Raw genomic sequence first — 12,458 nt, forward strand, 5'->3', positions numbered from 1 at the left:
TTTCTTGTAAACAAGTTGTGTGTGGGTGGAGTTAGTGCGCATGTGCACCAATGTATCTTTTTAGCTAACTTCAGTTTGTGAAGCAGGAGCAGGCCAGCAGAGCTCCTGTCTAAAAATAGAGCATGTTTACTCTGTTGGCAGCTGCTCAGTTTCAGTTTCTCTTTGGACTTTGCCCTTAGCAGTTAAGTTTCTGAGTTTCTCTGTGGACTGCTTGGCTCATAGTGTTGTGTGTGCTGAATAAAGACTATTCCCACTTCAGCCAAGGCTCCAAGGACCTTTTTGGTGGTTACCTAGCTCATAGACCTGCATGTGAAGGGTTTGTGAATGGGCTCGAGCAGTCTGTGAGCTCCAGACCCTAGCCCTAGCTCTACAATATCCTTAAAAATATCCTTAATTCAAGGGTTCAGGTTTCACAGAAGTAAATAAATTATACATAAAAGATTTTCCTTTCAATTAGTAAAGAAAGTTGTATGTGATTAAAATTCTTCATTCATTATCCTACCATTTCCACTCTTCTGTATTTTCAGGTATTGTATTTCTACTGCAACTTTTCTATCAACATTTAAAACATACTCAGGCTTCTCTGATCTTATCAAAAACTTTCTTTATACCCTATATCTCCCTACTGTGACAGCCCCTCTCTCCTCTTGTCCATAGGTAAATTTCTTCAAAGAGCTGTCCACATATATTAACTTTACTTCCTATCCTCCTATTTACTTCTAAATTCAAAGCAATACAGCTTCAGTCCCCACCACTATCAGCAGAAACCTTTCCTGTCCTTCCTTACTGGAACTCAATAAAACAGGCATGAACATCATCTCTCTCTGGCCCATTTTTTGGCTCCTCTTTAGTCTTGAGTCCTCCCTTTTCCTCACTCTCCATACTCAGTCCAAAGCAACAAATATTTATTATCTCTTTTTTGTCAATCTTACATATCATATGCACTTAATATTGCATATGTGGCTTTTCATTCTTGATATGACTACCTTGATTTAGAGCACCAAAAAATTTTCCTTTAGATTATTCCAATAGCTTTTCCTTCTTTTTTTCTTTTTCTTTTCTTTTTTTAGACACAAATATTTGTTTCTTTTTACTGATCATGACCAAAGTCAGCAAGAGAGACAAGAGAACTTCAGTGCCCTGGAAGTCCTCCTGGGTTCACATCAATGGCTGGAAAAGGGTTGGAATACCTTTATGTAATAATCTCATAATCTCTCATCCCCCCAGGACAGGATAGTGCCTCTTGAGCACTTTGTGAATCTTTATCTGTTCAGGTGCTCTGACCTTCTTTCTGCCTACAACCACTGTCCCTGAAGCTGCTGACCCAGCAAGGGGTGGGAAGAACTCTATCCCTAGGTCTATGACTCCATCGCCTTCCATCTCACCATCATCATAAACAAGGCTTGTGGTGGCATCACATCTGGAATCAGATCTGCTTCTGAAAGCAAGCTAGGCATGGCAGAATGAAAGACAGGAGTCCCAGGGGCAGAGAAATCCAGAGATAGAGAAGGAGATGGGCTTGTTGGTGGGGTGCAGTCAGAGGATCTCAGGGATGAAAAGTCAATTACTTCTCCTTGATCAAGAATCACATCTGGACTGCAGCCTCAGCTTATGAATTTTACAGGGGTAGAAGATGTGTTCCTGTAAAAAGGCAGCCATTTCCTTCTGGGCTCTTCTAATGTCTTTTGCTTCCTGAGTTAAGACCTTTTCTCTTTCAATTCCAAGGCAGATTCTACAGGATTTTGACTGGACTGTTTTCTAAGTCCCTGGACAGTACTGATGGGATCTAAAGTTGGTTTTGAGGCTGCTTTAACTTTCAAATTAGAGGTAGACAACTTGTATCCTTCAGGTTTTATTTTTGGGAGCTTGTGGTAAACAAGTTTCCACAATCCCAGTTCTCCAAATTCCTGAGCACCTGAACACAAGTACATAGGACTTCTAACACTCAGGAAACCTGCTATTGTTATCCACCAGGTTGAAGTCTTTTTCCTATTCTCTAGTTAAAAAAGTCCAATGTTTCCCAATAAAAGCACAGACTTCTTTTCACCCCAAATAACCCTGACATCCACTTCCAGAGACAAGTTGTACATTGCCAACATGACAACCTCCTGCCATGTCAGTTTCAGCCTTTTGTACTGCTCTTTGCCACCTCCTGAGCAATCAGAACAAGTAAACCTAAAAAAATTATCAACCTTAAGGTAACTGAACTGTTCCCTCAGCTGACTGGCCAGTATCCATTTTTGGCACTTGTCACAGAAGTAGGAAAGCTGCTCCTCCATCCACGACACATCTCCTTTGTTGCTGTTGAGGGAATCCCCACTCTGGTCATGAGACAAGTACATGATACCTGATCCTCCAATTCAATAATCAGGAGAGTCTCTCCCTCCACTTTATTGTCCTCCATCCCTTCCAAAGTAGATGTTCTTATGGCTTCATCCTGTCGACTGATCGGATGTTACTGTCTGTCCCTTCCTTCTCACAGGTTCAGAAGTGCTCTTTGGGAACAATCCTAAACTCTGGACACTGAGCTTAGAGGGGCTTCCACCAGAATCACACAGACAGAAACTCTCAGAAGAGTATCTGCCTACAACTTCTTTATTCAGACATAAGGGACTTTATGGTCCACTGTCCTTTATTTGATTCAGTTTAAAAGAACAGCAACAAAAAAAGGTTTGAAGATCTCACTAAGCTATTCTACACATACGAAGCTATTCGCGCGCGCGCGCGCGCGCACACACACACTCTCTCTCTCTCTCTCTCTCTCTCTCTCAGTGCTGTCTACTCCATGGATATTTCACATTCATTTCAAACCAGCTTTTGAAATCCTTTTGCCAGTAATATCTTCTATATGCTCCAAGTTGCTCAGTCAAAATAATCTGTTCTCCCAAAAGACAAATGTTTTCTTTTTTCTAATTTTGCCTCTCAGTGTCTCTGATTAGTCCATCACGAAAACTCTGCTGGTCCTGCTGCTGCTTCAGGTGCACACCAGCCATTACAGCCACCGTCAGTAGCACCAAGAGACCTAGCACCACCTTAGACTTCCTTGACATCCCTGCTCCAGCCACTGTGGCCTCCTCCTCCTGCTGGCCAAAAGCTCCAGGGTCTCCAATAGCTTTTGAATTAACCTCTCTTTGCAGTCCACTGTCCTCCTTGTATACCTAAAATGCAAATCTAATATCATTTGCTTAAAATTCTTCAAAAGCTTTCTAATGCCCTCAAGTTAAAACTCAAGCTCCTTAATTTGGCATACACAGTTCTTTTCATGATCTCTGTATTGCTTACATATTCCTCAGTCTTATCTCAGAGGCTAATAGGGTTGCCAGATAAAATACAGGATGCCCAGTTAAATTTGAATTTCAGATAAACATCAAATAATTTTTTAATATTAAGTATATCCCATGTAATAATACAAGCATGTGCAATATTTGGGACATACTTATATTAAAATTATTTGCTGCTTATCTGAATTCAAGTTAACTGGGCATTCTGCATCTTTATTTGTGAAATCTGGCAACCCTAGAGGCTAATCACTCCTGCCATCTTCATCTCCCTAGGCAAAAAGAAATATGTGGGTTTGAGAGCTCTGTAGGAGACAAAACTGGTACCAAGATTTGGTAATAAATTTGATAGAGAAATGTCAAAAGGGGATGTGTCAAGGATGACCCCCAGGTTTCTAGTATGCTAAACTATATTTGTTAACTGAGATGGAGGATACTGGAGTAGGACCTGGTTAGTTCTTGGTCATGACAATTCTCAGTCTTAAATCCTCATTTTATTTAATCTCTTAATAACTTTTGTCATAGCTGGGATCACTCCCTCCTTGAAACACTCTCCTCTTGTGGCTTCTGGGGCACCATTCTCTCCTGGTTTTCCTAGTACTGCACTAGCCACTAAGTCTTGGTTTCCTTTATGAATACTTCTACCTTTCCCTATTTCTAAATGTTGAAGTATCCCATTTACATTCTTTTTACATGTCTCTTTTCTATTTATTTTTACTTCCTACATGATTTCATCTAATCCTATAGCTTCAAAATATCTGTATGCTGACTCCAAATATATATCTACAGCCCCAGCCTCTGCTCTAAACCCCAGATGCCTGCATCACAAATTGCCTTTATGATATTTCTACTTGAAGGCTAATAATAAGTCTCTCAATTTTATAATATTTTATTGAAGTGTACCATATATACAGAAATGTTCACAAATCTTACGTGCACATGTGTTCATCTATATAACCACTAACCAGATCAAGATATAAAATATTTCCAGCACCCCATAAATTTCCCTTGTATTCTTTCCCATTTGGCACCTATTTCCAAAAATTACCACTTTCTGACTTCTATTGTCCAGAATAGTCTTGCCAGTTCTTGGGTTTCATATAACGTGGAATTACATAGTATATACATGTTTGTGCCTATGTTCTTTCATGCAACAATATGTGCATGAGCTGACAGATCAAATTTAATATGTCCAAACAAAATTATTTTAATCATTTTCCTAACTTGCTCTATCCTACAGTGCTCCTATCTCAAATTATACCATAATTCACCTTGTTCTGCAAGCCAAGAATTTAATACCCATCCTTGACTTCTATTTTTCTCTCTTACCTAATATCCAGCCTAGTCAGAAAATCCTGACACATCCGCCTTTCAAATATATTCAAAATCAGACCTTGCTGTAAAATACCATCATTTGACTACTGCAATTGTTTAACAAGGACTCCTTGCTTCAACTTTTGCCCCCTTAGTCTATTCTTTACATGGTAACCACAGCGATACTTCTAAAATACATATCTGAGTCTTTAGAACATAGAGAAACAACATGTCTTAGAACCTTAGGACCACAGAAACATTGGACATAGAAACACAGAAACATTGGACATAGAAGCACAGAACCCAAGGGCTCTTGGAAGCTTCAAGTTCCTCTAGCTTAGAGTTTTCTCCCCTGGAGTGATGGTTTCGGCAGACAGAGGAGGTGAAACACAGTGGTTTCTCAGATATTTAGATTATTTTCCATCTCACTGCAACATATATGAATATCTTAGGATGATGCTGTCCAATGTGGTAGCCTCCAGCATCATGGGACTATTTAAGTTTAAGAAAAATAAAAGAAAATTTAAAAGAAAAAATTTAAAAATTAAATATATATCTAATCATGTCATCCCTCTGTTCTAAGATGTTCTAACATATATTTCTCAGCACATTTAGAATAGAATCCTTAGTCTTCAGCATAGTACACAAGATTCTATTTTATAACACCTGACTAGCTTTATTTTTATTTTTTTAAAGATGACCAGTAAGGGGATCTTAACCCTCGACTTGGTATTGTTAGCACCATGCTCTCCCACATTAGCTAACTGGCCATCCCTATATAGGGATCCGAACCCGTGGCCTTGGTGTTATCAGCACCACACTCTCCCAAGTGAGCCATGAGCCGGTCCTCCGACTAGCTTTCAGACCACAATTTCAATCACTCATCTTCTTATTCCCTCTGCTCCAGCCATAATAACCTCTTTCCTCTTCCTCCAACATGCTAAGCACATTCCCATCTCATGTCCTTTTCACTTCTTGTTCATTTGCTCTGCATGCTGTGCCCCCAGATTTTCACGTGGCCCACTCTTTCATTTTATTCAGGTTCTACATAAATGTCACTACTCAGGGCCGGCCCGTGGCTTACTCGGGAGAGTACGGTGCTGATAAATGTCACTACTCAGAATGGTTTACCCTGATAACCCTATCTAAAATAGCATGCCTAGTCACACGCTCTCTCATTACACTGCTTTATTATCCCTCATTACTCTTATTTCTACCTGACATTGTATTACATATTTATTTGTTTAGCTGTTTATTGTTTTTATTCATCCAGTATAACATAAGCTCTGTTAGGGCAAGGACTGTCATGTTTCCCAGCAACTAAAAGGGTTTGTGTCACACTGAAGGTGCTTAATAAATATTTGCTGATTGAAGTGAATTAATGAATTGTAAGTTGAGGTGCCTCTGAAACATCCAAGAGGAGATATCCGAAAGGCAGCTGCATATAAAGGTCTTACCCTCAGAGGAGAGTCCAGGCTGACAGAAAATCTGGAAACCCTGCCTATTACAAGACATCATACATGTCACATAGAAGATTAAAAAGAGATTAGAATCAAGGAACTAGCCTTGAAGAACTCCCACATTTAAAGACTACTAGCTGTAGACGAGACTGCAAAGGAGCCTGAGCAGAAGAAGTTGCCTAAGAAGTAATTTCTTGTTTATTTGTTCATTATCAAACTATAGGATCCTTGAGGGCAGGAATGCAACCACTTTTCGATTTCTTAACACTTAATGAAGAGCCTGGCACACAACTGGAACACTGTTGAATTAAGGAACACGTAAATACCTCTAGCGTAAGATGTGATTTATTTCATTTTAAACTGTAAGTTAACACATGAAAGTAAGAATATGAAAGCATACATAATTCTACAATCACTATTCTGCCCTACCACCAAGCTTTATAATACTTTCCACAGACAAAGCAAAACTTCTTGGCGGGGCAAAATAGGTAAAATCATGGTTGTTTCTGGTACCCTTACCACTTTCCTTTTCATTACCTCTCTTCTCTCATTCCCTTACTCTTTTATCTATAAAACAAATCCTTCTTCTAATGTTCACCATCCAGAGTCCAAGGATCTGTGTTTTCATGTGTTTAGTTTTCATCACTAGACTAATTTTGCTTAGAACAGAAATTATCTTAATCATTTTTATACCCACAGTTTCTAACATAAAGCCTGACACTTAGAAAGTGCTCATTAAGACAACTTCTTAAAGATTATGCAAATAAATATATATATTCTTAGTTCACATAAACATTACAACCATCACGAATAAAGCAAGCAATTCTTCAAGTTTACTCACAAATAGATGCTATAAAACTTGTTGCAGGGAAAAAAGAAAATAGACATCTAACATACAGCAGAGGTTAATAAGGATATAAATGTCTTACTAAGTTTGTTCTAATAATTAACTAAATGAGAGTGCCAATAATGCAAGATACTTTGTTGATCCCTTTATTTTTCAGTCATCACACATCACCACAATATATCTGTTTACTTATCTTCCTCTCCTATAATTGAAACTTACAAGGGCAGGAAAAGTGTATCACTGCCCATCCGTATACATAACAATGCCAAGTACACAGTACATATTCAGTAAATTTTTTTTTTTTTGAAGATGACTGGTAAGGGGATCGAAACCCCTGACTTGGTGTTGTCAGCACCACGCTCTCTCAAGTGAGCTAACCAGCTATCCCTATATAGGGAGCCGAACCCATGGCCTTGGTGTTATTCATTCAGCACCACACTCTCCCAAGTGAGTCACGGGCCAGCCCTAGTAAATTTTTATTAAATGAATAAATGATGAGGATAGTTAAGACCCAATTTCTAAAAACTTCACATATCTTCATTTTAAACATACAACTAAGCTAAAAAGTACTCAGTATCCTGGGCTGCCAGTTTTGTTAATACATGCTATATTGTAGCAAAATAAAGAAATACAGAATCATGAAAATAATTAGTTTCACTATTACCTGATCCTGAATTTGAAGTACACTTTGGTTTTGAAGAAATATTTTGGTCTGCTAAAGTCATCACTCTATAATAAGAACAAATTATATTATACTCTTGATCTTTCAGTAACTTTCAAGAATTCTCAAATAATACTTAAAATAAAGACTTTATATTCAATTAATTATCCTGTATAAAAAATACAGTTGGTTAGAAAAAACGCTACCATAGCTATATGAACAAATAGTTTAATAATAAAGGGCAATATGTTTATACATCTATCAGTGTGAGACCATATGTGTAGAGAACAAGGCATGGTGTTCAGAATCAGACAGACCTGGTTTTAAACCCCAGTTCAGCTATTCACATTTAAGTGATCTTGGGAAAGCTACTTTCTTGAATCTTCGTTAGTTCATTTATGCAAAGGGAATAGCAATCCTCTTTCCCAGGATTCTTGTGGTAAGAATTTCAAGTAACTCGAGAGATAATATTTTTTTGAAATTGATATCCTATTCTCTTTTACACTTCCACAAATGAGACTGCCCCCCAATTCTATCTAAATGTGTAAGAGAGGATTAGCTGTCACAAGAGCAATACCAAAGGATCAAAGCTCTACCTTTTACCACCACAATGGGGTTTCTGAGTCCCTAGCAAGACAATGGAGTTAAAAACCAAATGTGAGAAGAGGATTTTCAAAATTCTTATTACTGGTTAATTGAACAGTTGCACTCAGTAAGCAGAAAACAATTTTATTCCTTCATCTTTTCCTTTAAACTCATTCTGTCAAAACAGTACTTTCTTGCCTCCGAATGAACTTTCGGGTAAAATTCTTTTTACTAAGGTGTTTCTGGTATTCTCTTGTAATAAATAGCTATTTTTAAGTATAAAAATCCCAGTGTAATATCACAACTCCAAACTCTTATTATCAAATTTAAATTTTTTCCTTTTCTCGGCTTGGGCCTGATTTAGACTCATAACAGCAGTGGGGAAAGCAACCATGGTTGGTTTATTTCCTGTTCTTTTCCCTTCCCTTTTTGGTAGCTACTCTTTGGGTTCCTCTGGCATTGATTATAGGGAAGGAATTGTACAAAAGGACAATAAAAGTCTTTCTTGATCTTGACTGATACTGTTATACTATGCCATTGCTGCTGTATGTGTGTGGCAGATAACTAAATGCTGATTCTTTCACACTTGAAGTATTTTGAAGGATTCTCTGGAGATTTCCCTATCATTGTGTTGGAAGAAACCAAAATTAAAAATTTTATTTAGCTTGTGTCTGTGCAGTGCCTCTATAACTAAGTGTGCTTATCTACCAGGGCCCCCGAAGTCAGCCCAGTCAATAATCAACTGCCTGCATTCCTCTCACTTTGGTAATCATGCTTACATGCCTGTTCAAGTCACGTGAATTCGGAGAAGCTAAAACCGAGTGGCTGCCTGCTTAAGATATATGTTTAGAAATCGAAACTTAAGGAGCCCACCAACCCCACCTATAAAAAGCCTTGTAAAACTTGGATTGGAGCCCAGATCTTTAGCTTATCCGTGGCCTAATAAACTTATGACTCTCCAATGCCCACCCTCTCCGAATGTTTGCCGCTTCCTTGCTAAATCTGATTCGACAACGATTGGAGCTCTCTCATTTGCTGCTATTAATGCTCTCCTTAGCTTTTGCATTTGGTGATAGAATGTCTAGCTTCTTTTGACTGAGGTTACTTTGCCCTTTGCTGGAAGTCATACTGGGCATAATCCCTTTCAAGATGATCCATAATTAGTCTCCTTCTGTGGGATCCACACTTTACCTATAGGTATTATGCACAAGTCTTTGTCATGCCAAACTCTGAAAGTAAATCTAGCTTCCCCTTTATTCTGCCATTCCAAAGCATATAATAGAACCCTCTTGCCTTTAGACTTTTCAGTTATAAAAGTCAGAAAACAGATTCTATGGGACATGTGTCGAACCTTCCAAATGGTTCTCTTGGAGCTTCCCATCCTGTGTTGAGGTGAGAGAGGTATTCTTCCCTCCTTGCATGTGACACCAATAACTCTTACAAAGAAATATGCATTCTTGGTCTTTTCATCCTCTGTATATTCATTACCTTTTCTTAAATAGCTTGGAGATGGGTGGTGGGCTAATACTGGCAGAATTGGGTTTTGACCTCCCATTTAAAAATTCTACACAGATGGTTCTACACAGAATAGAGGATAGAAGTACTTCTCATTTATTATTTTGTTTTCATCTATGAGGCCACTATCCAAACTCAAAGACAACATGAAAGCCTCATTTAACATCCTACATTCCTCAAGTTGCTGTTAACATTTGTAAGTTAAGACACAACCACAGAATTTTACTATTAGCCATCTAATATAGAAAGAACTCAGGAGGTCAACAAAGATAGATCCCTCCTCCATTCCTTCTACCCTAGAGGATTACTATAAAAATAAGGGTGACAGAGGCTTGAGATCTAAAAAGGTCCTAACAAGCAGTTAGACAGTGGGAACTAACTTCTCTCTCTCAAGCCCAAAATCTGGAGATGCGGGTAACGGGTGGGAAGATGACATTTGAAGAGGTGAAGAGAAAGCCAAGAGTAGAGGGGGCATGTGCCAAACTCTATGTTAAGAACCCTAGAAGGCAATGTCCACACAGGGTGGAAACTCAACATAAAAATAAGAGCTTGGGATGTTCATGCAGAGAGGGGGCCTCAGTTAGTCCTCCTGAGATTCACTTAACTCTTGCGTACTGTGAAACAAGTTCTCAAAGTTCCATACACCAAGAGCAAGGCAGGAGGTGGTCAGATTTAGACCCAAGATACCTGGCATAGGGCTACTGTGGTGAGGTGACTCTATCACAAAGGTTGCAGAAAGGCAGACTAGTCAAAGTCTGGATAGAGGACTTCGATGAGACTCAAAAAGTTTGGGGAAGCAAAGGCAAGACAATGGAAAATCAGCAATGGAGGACTCCAGGTCCTAAATTAGGCCTTAAGTTTACCTGACTTTTATCAGTGGAGTCCAGCCCAGCATAGAACAAGTCTAGAAACCCTGCAACATAAATCAGTAAAAATCTAGAGACAGCTTGTAGATCCCAGATACCCTCAGGCCCCAACCTCACCCTTCTGTTGCTCCTCCTACAAAGCTGCATAAGATCAGCCCCTATGATATACACCTATAGTTAGGGTGACTATTTGTCCAAACTGGAGCATTTCTGGAGGGTAAAATGGTGCTCTATTAAGAATTATGTCAAAGCAACAGGCATATACTGAGACTGTCCCAGGCAAATCAAGAATTAAGATCACCTATCTATATGCTATCCTTAGAAATATGGAATGGGGAGAAAATCTGAGATTCAGCATTAACCCAAAAGAGACTTTTAACTGAAAGTAACTGGAGGACAATAAGTTTAACTCATCATTTCCTAGCTAAATAGGGGAGAAGAGTGATGAGGGCCCATGATAAGTTTAGATCAGTTATTTAAAAAATAATAATAAAGCTATCTTTTCTTTGCACATACAAGTGGTAGGTTTTACTTTTTAGAGAGGGGTAGCATTTAGGGAAGACAAGAAACAGGATCACATACACATAATCGAGTGTTTTATGTTTGCTCCATTTCGATATATAGGAAACAGTCATTGAAGCAAGGTCTACATGTATCTCACAGCAATATAAATAACATGCTCTTTCTCCATTACCTACCACACCAAAGTTGTAGGGTTTTAACTTTGTGAATGTGCTACATAATCAAAGAGAATGCCAAAATGTCTAGCAGACAATAGGTGCTCGAACTGGTATTATTATCCAAATCCCACATCTTCCTTCTTAAAAATATATTGCATTGCGGAAGAAATTGTGGAAGAAATTTTTTTTTAAATGAGTTAATCATATCTCTGGTAACCTTGGTCATTTATTTTTAGTTTTCACTGTCATTCACTGAAGAACAATCGTGCACCCAAGAATAACAGTAATAGTTGTTCTTTTCTTCAGATTTTTTTTTCACCACTTAAATACAAACATATTTATAAGGAGGTTACTACACTAATGCTACTCTCTTCTCACTCTACATGCTCTCCCAAGGAAACAACTATGCCTTCAGCCCAAGACCTTTCCGTTCTTCTCCAGGCTGAGACACCCAATTGCTTGTAGGACATCACCACTTCAAAGTGCTGTAGGTACCTCAATATCATCCCAACCCCCTCCTACTTTTCCATTTGTGTTCCCTCACCTAGAGAATAAGTCATCATTCATCCAGTTTCCTAAGTTGGAGGGCTGGGGGCCAACTTGAATTACATCTTCTTTCCTCAACCAATGAGTCATTAAGAATTATTGACTATCTCCTTCCTAAATTGTTCTCAAATTTTTCCTTCCTGCTATCATTGCTGGTAAAGTTCAGGTCCTCATTATGCCTTACTTGGAATGCTACAACAGTCACCCATCCAATCTAATTATTCCTTCCAATCCATCTTTTTCTTTGCTGCAAGAGTGATTGCTCTAAGAAATGTGATCATGCATATCTCTGTGAAGAAAGGGATAACAGGTAAGGATGTTGGTGGGGTAATGCAAACGTTCCACAAAAATCTGTACTTGAAATTATATCAGTCCTCACCCCCACAATCTCATCAGCATAGAATACCTGTACTTTAGATTTCAATCCTCACCCCCACACTACCATCAACACATGATAATGTTATTTTAGATTCCTACCAAAGAAGACAACACTACTATTTGCCATTTAAATCTGGTTTTTAAAAAAATCTAGTTATAAGACAGTTATACACGATTATTTCAAGGATATGAAATTGATCAAATAACTATAGACTTTTTCCTTGTACCTAAAGAGCTCAGAGCCAAAATGTTGCTCAATTAAAACATCTGATTCTTAACTCTTATGGTTCATTTAGTTTTGTTCTAATTCCCTTTCCTCCTATCTATA

General features: G+C 38.4%; 1 protein-coding gene and 2 pseudogenes across 1 annotated transcript in view; all 3 read right to left on the bottom strand.

The window, feature by feature from the left end:
- MEIKIN (meiotic kinetochore factor) overlaps positions 1–12,458 on the bottom strand; it is an 80,556-nt gene that overhangs the window by 35,516 nt on the left and 32,582 nt on the right. Inside the window, exon 8 of the mRNA XM_063087629.1 lies at positions 7,564–7,628. Coding sequence (XP_062943699.1) covers positions 7,564–7,628 — 65 coding nt within the window. The remainder of the gene's footprint in view (positions 1–7,563; positions 7,629–12,458) is intronic.
- LOC134369465 (cysteine-rich protein 2-binding protein-like) lies at positions 1,216–2,787 on the bottom strand (annotated as a pseudogene).
- LOC134369466 (protein PET117 homolog, mitochondrial-like) lies at positions 2,806–3,050 on the bottom strand (annotated as a pseudogene).

The sequence above is a fragment of the Cynocephalus volans genome, chromosome 2 (genome assembly GCF_027409185.1).
Source record: "Cynocephalus volans isolate mCynVol1 chromosome 2, mCynVol1.pri, whole genome shotgun sequence".
Taxonomy (NCBI): Eukaryota; Metazoa; Chordata; class Mammalia; order Dermoptera; family Cynocephalidae; genus Cynocephalus; species Cynocephalus volans.